At 45.8% G+C, this 19,970-nt stretch overlaps 1 protein-coding gene; it reads left to right on the top strand.

Moving 5' to 3' along the window:
• The first annotated feature begins 4,164 nt into the window (after nucleotides 1-4,164).
• Nucleotides 4,165-5,716, top strand: GSTUM_00004171001 (uncharacterized protein). XM_002842468.2 has 3 exons: nucleotides 4,165-4,421; nucleotides 4,488-5,160; nucleotides 5,219-5,716. The coding sequence occupies exons 1-3, from the start codon at nucleotides 4,266-4,268 to the stop codon at nucleotides 5,230-5,232; spliced, it is 843 nt and encodes a 280-aa protein (XP_002842514.1). The 5' UTR covers nucleotides 4,165-4,265; the 3' UTR covers nucleotides 5,233-5,716.
• The last annotated feature ends 14,254 nt before the right edge of the window (nucleotides 5,717-19,970 follow it).

A 19,970-nucleotide genomic window follows, 5' to 3' on the forward strand; every position in this document is an offset into this window, starting at 1 on the left:
AGATTGCCATCGACCCTGAAGATGCAGTGAACCTTCACTCGGCGGTACTGTAACCAAGCTTGTTGGCGCTGTGGACATTCCTGTGGTACTGTACCTGCAGAACCCCACATTAAACTGCCTATTGGGGCAAAGGAACAGCTCCCCTATGAGTTAGTCCAAGGGGAAAAGCACGTGGGGTAGATGTCTCCACTGTAGACCTCTAATTCTGCATGCCCGAATCATACTGCCCAAGCCACGCAAGGATCGATGCGGGAAATCCCCATCCCCAAGGCTAATGGACCCTAACCCTATGTTTGTTTTGTTTCACCCAGAACGATATCATAGATGGCGCCAACATCATGCTTGATGGGAGTAAGATACTCCTCCCGAATACCGTACTACGAGTACCGGTAGTACCTGAAGCCCGATTGCTCAAACCCAATTACCGGCCCCAGAAAATGCAACCGCCACTGTGGGGACCTTTACTTGCTCGTGGAGGGGGAATAGTCTCGGTTATTGCCGAAACATGACAAGTGCTGTATCATGGACAATACTTCGAAAGGTGGGGGGGTATCGATGCGGAGGGAGAAAACATTGGTTAAGAATAAAAATAGAAGGTACTACCCCAGTCTTACTGGCGGTAGGTTGTAGTGAACGCTTTCGGACAAACACAATCAGTAGTTGGCGTCGTCAGCCGTGGTAGAAATGGGGTCTGCTAGAAATCCGAGTATGACCGAGTCCATATCCTTATTTTTTATACGGCATGGGGAAACCTCGCTCAATTAAAGAGTAACCCCTTTTAAGGTTTAAGTTTAACATCCCCCAGTAAAGGCAGGACAAATGCGTTCCGGGGTGATATATACACAGTTTGGGCTACACTTTCCACACAGAATACGGTACCCCTCTTCACCACCGTAGGCCATGTTACAGGCGGGCCCGGGAAGGTAAGCATTCCGGTCCCAGGCGTTTTGGGATCTCCGGCTAGGTCGGACCGAAAGGCCGACCCCACGAAACACCGCTGCTCGAGTATAATGCCGGACACAGCCAATCGACACCTGCGTTAATTCGCAGTCGCTTACTAAGCGGTGATAACTTTCCTAATTAGGCTCGATTGTTTAGCACTGTTCAATGATCGGTGAGATATATTACCGTATTAGGCATAATGTTGCCAAGATATTACTTGATAAGGTTAGCTTTTGCCGTGTTGATTTCTCCGGCCCTCATGCAAAAATCACAAACTTTGAACCACTCTAGCACTGTAGCAAGTCAGTATTTCCTTAAATCCCTCTGTAATTCTCTAGACGACCATGAAGTAAAGACTTTTACAGGAGATTTTGAGCCTATGGGTTGTTTTTGACTTACCGGTAGAGGAGTTTGAAGTTGGTCGCAGTTGCCTGTGGTTTACCGGTAGGAGCTTGCAGTACTTGTAAATTTCCTACGGGTCGGCAAACAGGGATAATAAATTACTGTACCGGTACTTGTATTAATCCGTGGCGGTATACGGTACGGTACGGAATTAATTCCGTCGAGGGAGCTTATTTGGAACCCGGTGCGCCGCCTAGCCGAAATAAAAATTGTTACCGATACGCGGTACCATGCCGGGTATCCGGGATGGCTATTTGGTGGGGCCGCCTGTGCACTTACCGATATTTCAGTAGGAAGCATTGTATCGCCTATATTGAGCTTTTCTTACTCGACCGTTCATATTGGTGAGTGGGGTAAATAGATTTATCGCTCCCTTGGGAAATAAGAATCACTATCAGCTTATAGTACGGTGCTCGAATAATGTCTTCCCGTTCGAAAATATTTATGAAACGTATCATTGTTATGATGCAGTTTCCCCATAAAGACACTTTACCCATTGTACCTGCATGAACACTCGAGTACTGGTACCGATATGGTACCCTAGGGTCCGAGTGTCTATGAGACTAGCGGTACCGCCCCTGGAATTAGATCGTGATGATTAACCAAGCGGTAAGGAGCTTCATGTTATGGTTGTCGTGATATCGAGGAAGCCAAAGAGGTCTGATGCCTGCCTTGCTACCCGTACTGTACTCGTACCAGTACCGTACCATAGTCTACCGTAATCAATACTCGAGCACCATTAGGCTCCGTTAGCGCTAGAGCCGCATTGGGTTTTAATCTGAGGCATCATCAGACATCACTCTGAGACGAGCTCTAGTTACTTTACTGGAATGACTAATGGGCCCTTGCTGGGAAGATTGTTCTTGGACGTGGACGCCAGGGATACCAAGATGATGTAATTTCCGGGCGTCATTGCTGATTGGCTCAGAGGTTTACCAGGAACCGGAAACAGGTGGGACAAGCTCCCATTGGTGACACGGTCTTGGCTCGTTTTCGTCCCCCAAATAGTCTCTACGAGTACAGTACTCGTAGATGTTTGCAGTCGCGCGCCACTATCCCGGACGGCCGAGATGGGAAGAACCTGGTATACAAGTAGCGAGCGATTCGGTCCGGTCGGATTTTGTGTAAAGGAATTTGGAATTCAGAATCCAGATGAGACGACCATGTCCAGGTTATCAAGCTCCGGGGCATCGGGTTGTGACTGCACGATACCGTACTCATAATTGGTGCGGTAATTTTAATAGCAAACCTTAAATCCAGGCAAGAGGCAAGGGCAGGAGAGGGGCCGCTCGAATACAATTGAGTGGTTACTGGTGTGCATCTAACCTGAACGCGGTTAAGTTAGCGTGATGCCAGAGATTGGATGAGAGGCTCATCACTTCTTTTCCACAGGGATAATGGATGTCTCTCACTGCATGCGCCAAATGAGGACAGACATTAGGCGACCCCTTGAATTTCCCGATATTATCGATTTTCGAAAAGGTCATGGGTGCTGCATTCACGAGGATTTTTTTCCCCCCCGAACAATTTCCCACGGCCCACTTGCCTTACCGTATTCCGGCTTTAAACTTTACCTCTCTCTCCGTTACTCGAGTAGAGAATCAACCTGAACCCCTGGTGTGGCGTCGAGGGGAAATTTTTTTGAGAGAGAGGGTGGTCGAGCTGCCAGACTGACGACCCCCCCTCGAAATCGATAATAAGGACCTTTGACCCTTTTTTCTTTCTTTGGGGATTTTTAATTTTCATTTTCGTTTCTGGATTGTTAGTCGTTGTGTGGATCACAGTATTTGGTGCCCCATTAGGGGAAAAACCTGACGGACAGCATTTGTTGGATGAGGTGAAGCGCGGGGAAGAAGCTGGGCGCAACCCATCTGCATCGTCACGGGGTTGAGACAGTGGGCTGGGGAAGTCTCCATCGCTCCACGAGCCTGTCCCACCGGACGGGGTCTTCACACAAAGGTTGTGGCGGAAAGGGGGAGCGTGCCTGTCAATCGCTGGTCATCGCGACAAGAGATTTGCCAAGGTTGCGACTGGGCGCAGAGACTACCGTTGTTGCACTTGACTCAGCTTGGATCAGGTATATATCATAATAGCTCCCCTTTTTATTGTGGAAAAACATGGTCCGAACAATTCGCTTCCAAACTCGCAGGGGAAAAACCCGCACTAAAATGTCTCGACCAGCACAGAGTCATACCGGTACGGTACAAGTAGGCAAAACCCATCGCGCAATGCCAGTTCGTGAAATTGAACGCCAGTGGGATGGAGGTGGGGGTGTTGGTGACCTGGAATAGTTTTCTCCTCGAGTCTGAGCGGAAGCAACTTGTACGAGTTGCTAATTTTTTTACAAGTCTCTTACTGTACGGGTACAGTACTATGGGTATCATGGATAAAGGATTAAGGAAGTTTGTCCATTTTTCTTTTCCCTGTCGTCTCGCGCTGGGAGGCGGATGGGTAGCGTACTCTTAAAGTACTTGTATGAGGGGGGGGTCGGTATCGTACAAGCACAGTACCGGTACGGTACTCAAGTAGTAGGCATGGTAAGGGGTATTGAGGGAATCGTGAGTTTATTGTTATTTACGCCAACTGATGGTGCCAGTGCTAAGCCGCCTCTCCACACATCAAATTTCCCAGTCGCTCGTATAACCTCTGACCCTAGTCCAGTAAGTAATCTCAGCCTGATCAGTCGTGACATTTTGAGAAAGGAGGACAAGGTGAGGAGGGTACTGAGGGGTGGGCGCCTCATGCAACCCATCCATAAAACCAACTCCACCCCCCCCTTTTCGTTCCTCCCTTTCCTCACCGTATTTCTCTCACGCAAAGCAACATCTTTGAAATTCTTTCTTTTCACCATCCAATCTTTGCCGTGCTCCAACTGCCCCACACTCATTACTGATTTTTTCTTCTTCGCTTCCAACTTCAAAATGAAATACGCTCTTTTCACTGTCTTGGCCGCCGCCTTTACTTTCGCGAATGCCTACACCACTCCAGTCGGAGACACCACAGAGGGAAACCCAATCAGTAAGCCTGGGCTCGGCGAGATTGTCCCAGCTGGCTCTCCTTATACCATTACCTGGAATGTGGGTTTTTCAAAAACAGAATACTTTTGAGCAAATTTGGGCATTCGCTAATTGATTGATTCGCAGCCTACCACTGGAGGAACCGTCACTCTCCTCCTCCTACGTGGTCCTTCTAACAATGTTGTTCCTCTCTACCCCATCGTTGAGATGGCTCCCAACACTGGTACCTACACCTGGACCCCGGCCACCGACCTCGAGGCCGACGTCTCCCGCTATGGGATCCAGCTGATTGACGATGCCACCGGAAAATACCAATACACCACTCAATTCGGTGTCTCCAACTCCAACCCTTACATGGGTTCCTCTTCGTCTTCCGCTCCGCCCCTGTACCCGCTCTCCGTCCCGCCCACTTCTTCAGTTTCTACCTCATGCACTTCTTCCCTCGTACCCACTCATTCAGTTCCTACCTACGCCGTCTCCTCAGGCTACCCCACTGCCATTGGTGGACTCGTCACCAGTGGAACTGTCCTCTACTCCACATCTATGGTCACTGTCACCTCGTGCGGACCTACAGTCACCAATTGCCCTGGCAAGCCCTATACCACCCCGGCGGCTGTTTGGACGAGCCCGGCATGGAATGGTACGGCCACCAAGCTCGCCAACCCAACTGGGTACCCTTCTGCCATTCCTTCCACCAACGTTACCAAACCGTCGATCCCCGTCATTCCCGTGTCCCCGGGCGCCGGTGACAAGGTCCGTGTTGGTGGAGTCATGCTCGTCGTCATGGTCGCTGGGCTCGGTGCGTTTTACTTCTAATGCCCTCTCCTCCATCATAGCTAACTCGAAGTCATCCACAGCTCTTCTCTTGTAAGACCGTCTTTTTCCAAAACCTTTAACGAACGATTATTTTTTCGAAGCGAGGGGAGAAGAACAGAAATCTCGGAGATATGATTTTTCTTTTTTATTATTATCCTCTTTAAAAGAGAAGCTCTTGCCACGTGGAACATGAAATATCTTTTGGCCCGCTGGGGACATGGTTGAACGCGAGCAATTTCCGGGCTCTTATTACATTCTTTCTCTTCGAAAATAACCTGTCAAATAGAGTTCTAAAGGGGATGGCATTTTCATTCCGTTCAATTCTACTACCCACATACATACCCTAATAGTTCCGCATTCGGCTTGAATATTTTGGAGATTTTTGTTTGATACATTTTTTTTTTTCATTTTTATATTTTTGGATTGCAGTTATTATACCTCCTTTTTATATCTTTCGACAGGAGTCGCGGGCGGATACTACGAAGTCACTTGAGAACTGGTGATTTAAATTAATGATGAAATCTTTGTCTTTTTTTTGCGATATAAATATCTGGGTTCGTTTTTCTCCGGATCATATTTTTTTACATTGCAGGTGGAGGTAATATTTCCTATGATAACCGATTATTGTCACTTGTATGGCAAACCGAGCTTCGAAATTGTCATACCAGCGGACCGCTGCATCGCATAACGTTAGCACTGCACGATGGAAACCATTTAAGGGGTTGAACCACACCAGTAAATGCTACTAGTACCGGATGCGGTATTCCACGGTGTAACAAATGCCTCACTCAAAAAGAAATTCCAAGTTTGGATAGTGTTTGTGTGTGACGCATACCGGGATTTAATTGGCCGGTACGAGTAGAAGTACGGTAGTCGAGTCGAGTCACACCCACTGGACGACGGGGGGGGGTTTGACTTCTGATACAGGTACCGCACTCGAGTACAGTACAGTACAGTACAAGTACAGTACCTTGCGATACTCGCCAAAAAGGGGAAAAAAAGGAAATAAGTTACAAGGACCGTACGAACGAATGAACGAGCGAAAGAGGAGTGAGTGAGTTTGTGTGAATTTAGCCGCTGTTGTTTAATCATTCAGTTATTCATTCATTAAATTTTGTAAGAATGGCTGGAACAGCACAGTACCGGTAGCACACAGCAATGCCCTCAATTGGCAGTTTGGCGTTCGTGTTACCGTAATCTTTTGTAACTCGAGCGGAAAGGAGAAGGATGGATTAGAGTATTTATACCACGATACCCTGGTACATAACCCACTTGTCTACTTGTATGCTCTGTTTCATCTACCGGTTGCTGTGCACATCTGCAGGAACCGTACGATATGAATAGCAAATCCATGAGCACACTTCCCCCACCGGGAAAGGGGAGGGGAATGGTTATTGCCGTATTTGTTCTAGCGTGGTTTCAAAAGTTCCATGATCCATGGTATACCCCCCCCCCTCCCTACGTACCGCATACCGTATACTTCACCTGTTCGTTTGTTTACTTGTATTTGCTTGCGGCGAAGCCAATCCTCGCCGCCGGGTATAAGTATAATTCGCACTACCGGCCAACGGCGAAAATTCCGTTGTTCTTTGTCATCGGGTGTTCACTTGCCCGCTCGCTGCGGGGTTTTACTTTACTTGTATCATGGTTCCTGCGCTGTGTTCCGGTAGCCCTTCCTTGTCATCGTACCTTGTTCCTATAATAAGGGGGTGGCACTTGTACGAGTACCCGGGCGACTTTTACCCTGGGCTTTCCCTACAGGGGAGTTGTGAGGCGGTACCACAGTCATCAGGCGGAGAAAAGCTTATTCGTTTGCTTATTTGTTTGCTTATTTGTTTGTTGGGTAGATTGGTCGGTGGAACTGTGTTGGAGTTGGCCATTGTTGAAGTGGAGGTACGAGTACAGGTACGAGTATGATATTCTGGGCGGATGATTGGAAGGAGGGGGTTTCCGCGGGGGTACTGGTACCGCAGTTGGATGTGGCGGGTTTGCGGTGTTACGGTACTGTATATACGAGTAGACTGCAAGGGGGAAAAGGAGAAGTCCGGTACATATGATGGCGCAAAAACAAAAATGATTGAGAGTAGTTTTTTTCTTCTTCTCCCACTAATCCGGGGGGGAAATTCTGGACGTCTTAGCGCCATTCCATTGTGGATTATTACGGTTATTGTTGGTGGAGATGGAGACTTCAATGTTTGGCGTTTTTCTACGGTACTTGGAGAGCACTGCTGTGGATATTTTTGTCTAAAGTGTTCATTGTGTGGAGAGTCGCGGGCGTGTTCCTGTATACCTTCCTACCTGCCACCTGCCATCGCATTCAGTACGTTCTGGAAATGAACGGTGGCGTATCGGTGTATATGGCCGCCTCTGTAAGGTTCTCCTACTCGACTATCGTGCTCTTCCTTGTGCAACGGGGTTATTTTAGATGATTGTTCTCGAATGTCTAGGGGTATTGTAAAGATTTGTCAAAATTTGCTTCTGGCTGAATCAGTAACTTGTGAAGCGTTTCCAAGAGTTGGTAGTACCTGGCGGGGTATGGGAACTTTCCGGACGCGGCTGCTTACGCTCGGCTGATTGAGAAGAGTAGGGTGGCCATATAGGCGTGTGTATTGAATATAAAATTGGGCAACTTGGGCACCTCTCCGCCCTCGCTCTCTCTCGATCCGGATTACTCTGCCATTGCTGCCCTACCTCTCATTCTCGACTTTCAAATTTCAATAGGTTAGAATGGTAGAGGCGAGTGATGCTCAGTGGTTAAGATTCTGTATTATTACCAAATGTGGGAGGGGGGATGTAGATACGAGAGTATGCAGAACTGGGTCTGGTCGGTAGGTAGTTTTCGTCTCGCTTTTGCCATGGACTTTGGTGAGTTCTTCGATCTTGTTTTCCGAGCTTCGGTGATGTGAGGGGGGAAAGTATTTGCGATCAGATCATGGACGCGCGTTGGGGTGTATATGGCGGAGATGCGGTTGGGCTCATGGGAGCGTATTTATATCGTAAGAGGGGAGATATGGGGAAGAAATGAATGGGCGGTGGACCTACCCGAAGATCATTTCCGATACAACCCTCCGGGTATCGTGGTGAGGGCTTGGTGTGGGATAGCCCTCGGCTGCGGCGGGAGAGTTTCTTATGATACCGGGATCTCGGGATCGCCTCGCTCGATGGGGTGGTCGTAGCCGGTTTCGCTGTTGTCTTGGCCTCAACTTATTCTCATAATAATATTATTATACTGTAATAGTGGTCTCTCGGCCACCCGCGGGGAGAGTGGAGGTGTCTCCCTGTATGGAAATTGGCCTATATATACGTGAAGATACGGTGTTGGAGAGGTCGGCTTCTTCTCTTTTGCCGGTAGGAACGATATATAGATGGTGTTGGGCGCTGTGATATGTGTCACGGTGAAGTTGGGGCGGAAGGGAAAAGAGCGACCGTTCAGCAAACGTTGTTTAGTCAGAAACCCCCACACCGATCATTGAGGTCGCCATGGACGCGAAATGGGCCGTTTTTCCACGAAACGCACCCGGGTTCATGATTACGCCTTATCGATATATCGCTGCACCTGGAGAAGTTGAAACGGGTCGACCCATTTTTACCGGAGCGCGCGTTGGGACCGGAAGTGAGGAATGGCTTTTAGCCGGCAATCACTGCTTGGCAATTTCGAAAGTCTCCGGACGCACTCGCGCAAAGACAGATGATGACAAATACGAAGCGTCCAGAGACCTTTTAAATGGCCAAATATACCGAATGGGATCGCACTACAGAGCTGTGTGAAGTCCGCTAACGAGCGGTGGTCACAGGATATGTGTCATTGGTGAGAATATAGTAATTGGCAACAGCGGCCACTTTCGCCGTTTCGACCGAGCTGTGGCGGGCATCAGGGGTCATGGCTGGGGGTTCTGTTCACTAGTGTCTATGAGGAGGAATGATTTAGTATCATAGTATGAGGGTAGAATTGCCGAGGGAAGTACGGGTCTGGCAAGAAGTTTCGGATCAATTATTTGAGGTTTATCCTTGACCTTGTGTCTCGCGTGGTCCTTTGGAATATGGTGTCGGGATTTGGTAAATTGGTGGGGCCTTTGGGCAGGGTGACTCACAAAACGCCATGGAGGCGATAGATTCTCTAGCTCGCGATATGTGAAACTATGTTCATGGAGTGTACTGTACATCCAACTTGTTTTTTGTATTTTATTTTACTTTTCTTATCAGCTTACTGCATAAGTTATCGGAACCATGGGCCAAAATGGTTGGGACTTGGGTAATGCTCATGTGTGATCACTTGATAGTATAGGGTTTGAACCGTGAGTTTACATGGCGAATTACACGACACAATATGGTACAGTGATGGGAGGGGCTTCTCTGGAAAGGTTTCTCTAGAAAGCGTTCTTCCTCTTGATTTCTGCGGGCTAGACGGGTCTATAGATACAGGTCAGAGACTGGCTGGCCGCTTCGGGGGAGTTGTCAACGCAATTAGTAGTAATGTGCGCGCAAGCCATCTGATGTCCAACAGTACGGTTCCTTATGTACGGTTCCTTACCGTAAACTGCCCGGACGCCGTTAGCCGACCTGGTGCAGAAAACACTATAGATCTCAATAGAGATGTAAGGAGGGGGAGAGTATTCACACACGGAGGCGGGGGAGGAGGTAGGGGGAATAAAGCCCAGTTCAAGCTTCTAAATACACAACTAACCCTCGGTATTTACCAGGAGAGCATCAAGAATCTAGCATGGAGCCTCCTTGCTAGCACCCTCCTGCGCGAGTTCTTCCTCACGTTGCTGTCAGAGTCTCATCTTTAAGCCCTTTGTCTAGCCGTCCTCTTGTCTCTGCAGGTTGGTTATCTGAGATCCGGTTGTCGCAGAAAAACTTAAGTAATCCGCACTTCCTCCAACATGGAAAAAGGCACCTTTGCCCGGCATCAAGTTTGATAGTGCGGGATGCGGTTTTCCGGTGTTGTAACTTCCGTGGGTAATTTACTGTGAGGGATCTGTTCTTTACGGTACCGTAACCTGTGGTATTAATGGAACACTTCCTAATAAGTCCACTGCCAACAATTACTGATATTGTACTTTTACGGTAAGGGCCTCAAGTACCACGGGCTTTTGGAATGTGCCCCTGGAATAGAGAGGTTTTGCTGCGGTTTTCCTACAGAGCTGTGCCTGATTTTGTGCAAAGTGTGAAAGGATAGTGGCGTTCCTGACATTCGTTTGTCATCCTGGATTGAATGTCATTGTTGGCACACAATACTCTAACATACTGCTCAAAGGTCTACTCTATTCTATAAATAAAGAAGATTACCGCATCTTCTCCGCAAAGCCACTCGCTAGTCTAGTCTTACAATTTGGGTGCTAATATCGCAAAATGCAGCAGAATGCACTTATTATATTGTTCGTGGAGGCGCTGGAGAGCCTGCTGACATAATCAATTAGATAATATATTATGGACCTAAGGTTTAGGTGGTGCTCAAAATATATCTTATTGATAACAGCTCATGGAGGTAATGGCTATTATGAAATTGTGATTTACTGCCGTCTTTGTCATTCACACCTTAGACAGACACGCCACCTTTCCCATTAGAATCCGAAAAACTACCTCCATGAAAAACCTAGCTGGCGTGGTGGTTAAGATATCAAGAACCAATTAACCCCTGTTATAATTAACAGGAGTTCAGGAGTTCAATTCAGGCTCAACTTGAGTTATTGTTAGTTACCATAATTAACCTAACATCGAGATGCGATGGGGCTTACTTCCTTCGCAATACTTGACTACCAAAACCACAACTGAAAAATATTTGAGAGTCAATTAAGGCCCTGTTCGGCATGTACAGTACCAATATAAATATATTGTGATATTTCCTGAAAATGGCATTTATTCTATAATGGAAAAAGGGTATTTTTCTAGAAATATTTGTTTTTGGGAGACTTCTGTGCGTTTGCGGTCGGATATTTGACTTTTTTGTGGGGAGGTGGTGGACTGGTGTAGGAAAGCTCTTGGTCGATTAGGAGAGTGCTTTGTGTTAGGCTAACCCTATCATAGATTCAGCTTCAGGTACTAGAGTAAGGAGGTTCGGTGGGTGATGTCGTCGCCACAGATTGCAATCCACTAGAGGGTGTTTGTGGTATCATAGTAAAGGGGCTAACTTTATCTGTTTTTTTTTTTGCCCATCCCACATCTAATAGATTATATAATTTATTATGTAAAATCATATATGCACTGAGCAGTCGCGCCAAGGAGTGATATCTGATCTCGTCAAAGGCCGCGATCTGATCATCCGATATGCTGTGATCTTATCAATCTCTGCTGCGTTTAACATCACAACTACATACTGCACCCAAAATACCTAGATCCAATGATAACAATACACTCTACCGTGCGGTAGAGGGGTGGCTAGTCATATATGGACTGAGCAGTCGTGTCAAGGAGTGATATCTCATCTGCCAAGAAGTAAGATCTGATAGCGATGATGGTAGATGCATAGGGGGGTATTTCTGAGCATGCATGTGATGTATGATGAAATGTGCGGTTGGGTGAATTTGTGAGCACATTCCCAGAGAGCGCCAAGAAAAAAACCTCGGCACCCCCGCAGTTCCCCATAAAATATACTCCCTTCCTTTCCACTCTATTTCTCACCAAAATTGTATCTTTACTAAAGCCGTGCTGTTTTTACTATTTCATTCCTTTTTCTGTTTATGCCCATGTTATATTGTTTGTTTTTAAACTCAATAGATTCATTCTCACAAAATCGAATTAAATAATTCTTTTCTATACCTTCTAAAGTTGAATATATCCAAGTTCTGGCAATTTCTGACTGTTCATATCTCATCCATTGTACTTTGAACTTTTGCTACGCACTCGAGCGTAGATCGAGGGGCTTCTAGTATCTAGTATTGAGAAGAACACCTACTTCACCACTATGCTCCAAAGGGATTTTACACTTTTCCATCTTTTTATTTTTGTTTTTTATTACCTCCTGGTTCTGGTGGATCTCTGGGAACTAACTACTAGTGATAGAATATTAAAGCTCAGTGATAACTATATGGGGTTTCGTCGTCCTGTTTTTTTGTGAAGAAAAGAGACGATAGTATTACTTATGGTAACTCGAGCTAAGGAATAGTTTATTCGTTGAACCATCCAAGGTATGATATCATTCCATAAACCAATTGGGACCGGACAAATAGCAATGGCAACGCTCTGTATCAGTGCTCCTTCCTGTGAAATCGATAGAAGCGCTCCTTCCGATTCTCGCCTAATGCGCTTGCACTCTGGGGCACCCCTGCAATATGCGCGATCCACCGATTGAGATTCTATGACGGGGCCAACCCACCTCGTGACCTCCCGGTCAGGTTAACATTTTTCTACTCAAATTCTAAAAGAGCACATCGGCGGGAGTCAAAAGCCAATCGTGCTCAAGTGGGGATGGAGGGGGAAGAAAGTTTTAATTTTTTTTATTGAGCTTGGTTCGTTTGAAATAATTAGACTTGCGTATAATTTTTCCTCTGTCTCTTGAGTCAAGTTGCGTGGTTAGTGGACTATATTATAATAATAATATTATTATCACGTCCATTTTCGCAGGGGACGATTCCGTGCGTTCGTAAAACTTGACCTGCTGTCAAAGGAAGATTTTCAACTGGAGAGCGTATTTTTTTTTTGGCCCTCTGGATATCTGGATAGGCAGATGATATTCATCTATATCAGAACTGTGGATAAAATAACTTATTTGAGTACATACCTGTGTAAAGCTGATAGCAATAACTCGTATTTACCAAGTTTAGGGTTCCTATTCGACAGAGACTTTGAGGAACTAGGTTTGAAGGATTGAACGGGGTTGCTGGATTGTGCCCTGTTTTTTTTTCAACTTGAATAGAAAAAAGAACAAAACGTTAAAGCATTTAAACCCCCCCCTCGAGAGTTTTCAAATTTTCACTCGAGCATGCCGACACCTCCACCATCTCATCTTTTAAAATTTCTCCTAGTATTTAGCTGCGGCTGTACAATATTTCTCTGCCTCTAGGCGGAGAATCCCCTTTCCATATTATTGTCGACAATCACCACAGCATACTGGCTGCATCAAATATTTTTTTTTACATTGATTATTTCCCTTACCTCAGTTTATTCTTTTTCTTGAATTATTCCCCCTCTCTTTCCCCTCTTCCTGGAATATATATACTATTGGAGATGGTGCAGAAAAGAAAACTCCGAAACAAGAGCGGTAGCGGAGGAGGAGGTAAGCTGAATTATGCGAATCTTGGCGGTATGCTTCTTCAAGCGTTTTCTTCATTGTGTCCAATTTACTGACTTATGTTAGGACTTCGTACCGGGTCCAAGAGAAGGAGGTCTAATGTCTCTAATGGATCCTCTTCCACTTGGTTCACTGTGTCCTCGGTAGAAGGCGACAAAGAACCTGGCAGTAGTTTTGAAAGTAGCTCCGAGAGTAGCTCAGACAGTAGCTCCGGTAGCGGTGGCTGGGCAGTATCTCCAGCTGTACCAAAGCCACGGAAGCGGGATTGCGGGGTTAACAGGAGCTTGGTTGATTATTCTAAAAGTATATTTCTCCTCTAATCTAAGTTCTCTCTAATGTTTCTCATTTGCCAACTGCTCACGATTAATCTGCGATGGTTCAGAAAGCGAGATGCCAAGGCTCACCAATATGGATGAATCCCTCCGCCCACCCCCCTCAGAGAAGCCTAAGCAGACAGACCTCGAAACGGACGGCTCCTTATCGGAATTTCCATTCGATGAGGATTCTGAAGAGCCGTACGGCTATTTCGATCCACCCGTTAAGCCAAGAAAGATCTACTTAGCACCTGACCGATATGCTGAGCATATTGCCAAGGTTGAAAGGGAGCAGCGACTCAAACGATACAACGAGCATGCGAAGAAAAGTAAGCCGTGGGAGCTGAGAACATTCAGTGAGAGGGGCCCTCGTGCAGGACGTTCTGATGAGTTCGCTACCGAGGAAGAAGCCCAGTATGCGGAGAATATAATTCTGGCAGCAAGGCGACACCGCCTTGAAACATGGCATCGTGAACGGCATGAGATGTGGGGCCTTAAGGAGATTCAAAGTCCGGACATGGCCCACAAGGAGATGGAAAATCTAGAGGAGGAGAAGGACGCGGAGCGCTTAGGAGAGGAGGATCTGCAAACGGAGGAAAAACTTGGTAGTGGGCTGGGGGCATCGGACTTGGAACTGGGGGCTGTCCCCACAGAGACTCCTGTGCGCCGGGAAGACGTAAAAGACGACGCAACAATTGAAGAGATACTGCAAGGGATGCCAGGTCCATTGGACCCTTGCTTCGAGAGCCCGGCGGACGTCATCTTCCTGCCACGCATTCCGAGACTCACCCAGCTTATCTTCTCGCTAGAGTACAGTCTGGGGTATAATAGGAGGCAGATTCGTTGGCTCATGGGGGGTGCCAGACCTGGGCGTGGCTGTGTTCCATCAGCGAATACCATTGCAATGCGTCTAACACGCTACATGAGAAAAAATGACCTCATGGATGCTTTCAAGGTGCCACCGCCCAGGGCTGCCAAGGAATCGAAAGCGAACGGCGAGTCCACCGCTAACTCCGATAGCGACGAGGAGGAGGAGGGATATCATGGTGGGGCAGAGAAGGCGCCCCCACTTCTACCTCATGGGCCCCGAATCCCGCGTCCAGAGCTTGGGGTGCACGGGTGGGTCTGGGATCATCCGCATGAAGAGAAGGAAAGGCTTGAGGACAACAATTAACGTTCTACTTTTCTCCAAAAGCATATTTTTGCTCTCACTGTGGCAAGGACAACATCTCCTATGAGCAACTACTAAAATATTATGGGATATCTATAACTCTCTGCATGGCACGACATCCCTAATATCTGGAATGTCCTAATTTATGCGGAAAATGGTACTCGGGTGGGAGATAAGTAATTAGCATATGCCGTACCTTTTCCTTTTTTTATAGTGCCTATATACAGAGTTTCAACCCATTTCCAAATCCACTGTGATAACTGCGAATAGTAAATCTAATTTCTGCCCTTCGGATCTGTACTTCCGGGAGGATGGACAGAGGACAGGTCTGGCTCTGAAATCGCTGACCGTCACTCGTGCTTCTGAAGACTTCGCATGGTGGCGTACGGTAGGCTACTATTCTGTACGAAACGGCATGGTACAGTATGGTGCTGTTGTAATTCTTGTTTGAAGTTGTGCTTCTTGCTTAATTGGAGCTCTACCGGAGGGCTATCGGGCCCTATTTATCCTACAGGAGAGCGCGCTACAATCACCCATTATATGCACTTCGCGCGAGAGAAAAAGAAAATCAACGACAACGATACTACAAACTAAACAAGTACTATGATAGAGTTCTCGAGGAAGCTACTGTAGTCAACTGGGTAATGAGCTCAATTGGTGATAAACTCATACCAGAAACATTCTGTTGTATCATAGCCAATGACATGACTGATGCATACTCGGAAGTCATATCACAACAGGTGCCATGCGTATGAAACGTGCACCGTGCTCAATGCAACATGTAACACTTAACTCTGGAAGCGACCAGTACTGTACCCTTATAGCCATCATACTATTTTTTCACCATTTCCTGTCTGATTCTTAATGTAAACTGGCAGCAAATTTTGAACAGCAACATGCTTTCGTCCATAGAAACTTTTGAAATATCACTGATATAAGAAGTATATGTTTTGGTAAGGGATTAAATAAGATAAAACTGATAAGCAAAGTGATAATTATGATATGATAGCCGGAATTAAAAGTGAAAACAGGAAAATTATCATACAATCACTCATAATAGAAATTATGATACAATATTTTGGATAATATGAGACTATCATGGTGTAAGCTGAACATAAACCTTAAAGAAGGTTGAATATTTTAGGACATAGTTTAATTCTTACGGGGTTGAGTGTTACATGTTGCATTGAACACGGTGCACGTTTTAGACGCATGGCCCCATAACGTATGGTTCCGGATGGTAAGAATCAACTCTTTGTGTATGACTTTGTGTATGACTTTGTGTATGAACATTGCTGTCTAATCCACAGGGTATCACTCACTTTTTTATTTTTTTTTTCCCCCAATTATGAATATTTCAAAAACTATGATACCAATTTGGCAAAGGGAAATAAGTTGAATTGAACATGTAACTTAGAAGGAAAAACTGTGACCCGTGACCCATAGAAATACATGTAGAAAGAAAAACTAGAGCACCGGTTCTCCATTTTTAGCACCATGAGATTCCACAGTCGGAAGCGCTGGTGTTTTGGTCACTGCCCTTGCCGCTGGGAAGCGTTACCACCGACATATCCCTAGCAGGCAATGCGGGCGCCTGAGGTGGTGAATCGGGTGGCGGGCGGGGAAACAAAAAACGCATCGACGAAGAACGGGAACTGGAGAGAGCTTGGGGAATCGGTGGAGAGAAGGGTGAGGGTGGTGCAAGATATACCGAAGCTTTGAGTGCCCGGGCCTGTCGTGCCCGGCTATGACCATCGCGTCTGGCAGTGAAACTATTCCGTTCTGCGTAACCTCTGAGACAGTGCTCCAGCCCTCGAGTGATATCGTATGCGCTATGTCTAATTGGCAACGGGTTTCTCCAACCCAGCATCTAAAATCCTCTTTGTTGAGAGAAAACTTTATGCAAACTTTTGTTTTATTATGATTCGCAAGATATAGATTCAGTCTAACTTTTCAGTGAAATAAATCCTTCTGTGTGGCTTGTCCTGCTTGATATAACCAGAAAGCTCTGGTCTGGTAGTGTTGTCTAGGATGGAAAACAGGACCGTCTAAGCTCAAAACTTAAGGCGGGAAAATGACGTTTTCCGGTATTTTGTCCTCCTAGTGAAATTTACGGTAAAGCGACGTATGCTATCGACCGTGTAAGGTACGGTAACGTACCATATTATTCGAACGCTGCTTCTGAAAAGAATTGGCAGGGCAATCGCGAGAAAACTACATTGCGGAGGAAACACGACATCTCAAAGAAATAAATGCTAGCAGCAGCGAAATATATGAGAAGTCGTTTGACCACCCCGTGGGTGATTATGGACATCGGAAGAGGGATTTTAACTACTATACTTGGATCCATGGGCTGGAGGTGTTCTTGGGCGCATTTTGGCTGCCTACTGGATTGGGACAAATACCTACCATATTAATTCTCCCTGATGAGTGGGACTAAAGTGTGCGGATAGCCTCCCAACCTCACCTCCGAGCGCGCACCTGGGGCAGTGGCATGTGAGCGTGATGTCTATTGAACCGTGTTCATAGGTGTATCATAAACTGGAATATCATAGTTGAGATCACGCTGAGATAGGGCGTTGGAATTTCCTCTTTTGGATTAAGGTAGAAGACAGCAAAAATATCGTCTTCCAGCCCTTAGCTTGGTTGACGACAGACCTTAACGTGAAAAACCCGGAAGTCGGACAACCCGGATGTCGGACACTACTTTTTAGTGCTGGGACGGCTACAGTCTATCGGCGGGGAAGGATATCTTAGGAATGAGTTGATAGAAATTCAATCTGTAATTTTAAATAAGATTAGACATGGAAAGAGTTTAAACTATCAGAAAATCAAAGATTAGAACTGATATGGGGGGTAGGATTTGACATGGACTTGTTACCCAGCAGTTAAGACACCTACCTTCTGCATCATCGGTGGCCTTGCAATGGAGTTTGACATTAAATGCTCTGGTTTATGTAATTTGGCAATTGGCATAATACAGAATAAACAAAGGTAGTATTAATATGTAAATAGTATGAGTCTTCAAGTAAATGTGTATATTTTACACAAAATCATATATTAGAATAACAAAAAAGAGGATTGAGGAAGACAATTGAAATAACAGAATAGAAGTGCACTACTTGTTTCCTAAATTATCATAGCATCCAGCTCTTGCTGAATGATCTATCAGGTAATTACAAACTCAATAAGTAAATATTAGTTATCTAATCTTAATTAGTAAGTAAGAGTTAGTATGAAGATATATATAACCTGTGTAAGAAAGGATTTATACTGGGTTTTCAACATAGTAATAAGTTTTATGTAAAGTATATAGACACTTTTTCTTAGTAATTAAAGTTACAGAAAGTTAAAAATTGTAATAAAGTCCAAGAGGAGTGTTAGTGTGAGGCAGGTTGGCTTTAAAATTAAGGAAACTAAAGAAGTAAAAGGTTTACATAATTAAGATACTAAATTGGGCACGATAAAGTTCGTTTAACTACAAACTAACCATACAAAATATTCTATTATTTCTATAATCAACTCTATTGTAATAAACCTCATTGGATACCCCACAGACCATGTTCTGTCAATGCAATTTGATACTTGGAAGTAAAAAAATTTTCTTCTATTTTTTTTTGTATGATACTTGGAAGACTAAAAGTCTATTCTCTACCTTTATTGTTGAATAGAGCCTCCAAATATTACCCCATTCATTTAATAATCTCAGGGGTTACAGAAGTGACATTTCTTTCTTCTCAGTTTAAGTAGGTTTAATGTGTTGTTATTTTTCATGGAGAAACATGATTTTTCCTGTCAGTCATACGAGTGGTATTCTTGTCTAACTTCTGTTTGACATCCGGCTTCTAGGTGTTTTAAGTCAAGGTGCCGGGGTTCCTGCCACCGGGGATCTGGAGATGTGTCAGTAGATAATTGCGTTCCATCGTATCTGGGGTCGTATCCTCACCCAACCTGGTATGGCGAAACGGCGTATGGCGTGCGACTCTCAAATCGTGAGATGGCGATGCGAATATGCTGAGAAAGCAAAACCAAACGGTGCTTAGTCAGGCTGGTGAAAACTCAGATTGGCAAACACGTGACTTAAGGAGAGGAGTTGGGAAGAACAACACCCAATCGCTCTCACAACTAACATAAACGGCAAAGACAGAAGTATAAATAAACGATAACGAAAACGCCCTCCTATCCTTCCTGCGATCGCTGCATATCTTCAACAACTTCCACATTCGTACAGGAAAGTCTCCCTTTCCTCTACATGCTTCCTTGCCGACAAAAGAGAAACAAAAAAGACAGGCACCACAAAGACTCCCACTGTCCATCGCGTCCGACCAGTTGACTTTCCGTTCCTTGGACATCTCCGTCCACCTGCCGGAATCGTATCTCCCTTCCATGGACATCTCCTTCCCCTCTGCACAAGCTCAAGACAAAAGAAAAACAGGTCACACAAAGACTCCTTGGTTCACCACCCCCGCAGTCCCTTGGACTCTTATTTCCGACTCTTCGACATTCCCATTCCGCTATCACCCGGAACGTTCTTCCTTCTCCGGATCCGCTTTTTCAAAGCGCGTCGCCGAAACCTCCGTCCAGATGAACGAAAAGCAGTAGGGCGTATCTCCCGCACACACCGCACACAGAAGCCGGTTCTTTGCGCGTCGAGCATGTCCTGAATATGTTGAGCATGTTTTGGACATATCGGACAGGTTCGGAGTATGCTGGACGGGTTTTGGATATTTCGTGCAGTGTCGGTGGTTTTGGGCGATTTCCAACAACAGAACCCTGCGTTATTGGATTCTTCTCTCCCACCACCGGTGCGCCAGCTTCTAAATTCCTCGGTCTGTAGGAGCCGTTCTCCCACATTTTTGACTCGATGGTCTTGAATGTCCTGATGACGTAGCTTTGTATCTACAGGCCCCTGGCACGAATGGACCGGGCACAGGAGGGGTCCTGGAGTCTGAATTTTGTATGTGTGCTCAGATAGGCACGGGTGATTCGCTCTACGGCGTTCGGGCTCCGGGACCGCCCCTGTGTTCGGTCCGTTCGTGTCAGGGGCTTGCAGTGCAGACAGACAGCATAGGATATTA

The sequence above is a fragment of the Tuber melanosporum genome (assembly GCF_000151645.1).
Source record: "Tuber melanosporum whole genome shotgun sequence assembly, scaffold_10, strain Mel28".
Lineage (NCBI taxonomy): Eukaryota > Fungi > Ascomycota > Pezizomycetes > Pezizales > Tuberaceae > Tuber > Tuber melanosporum.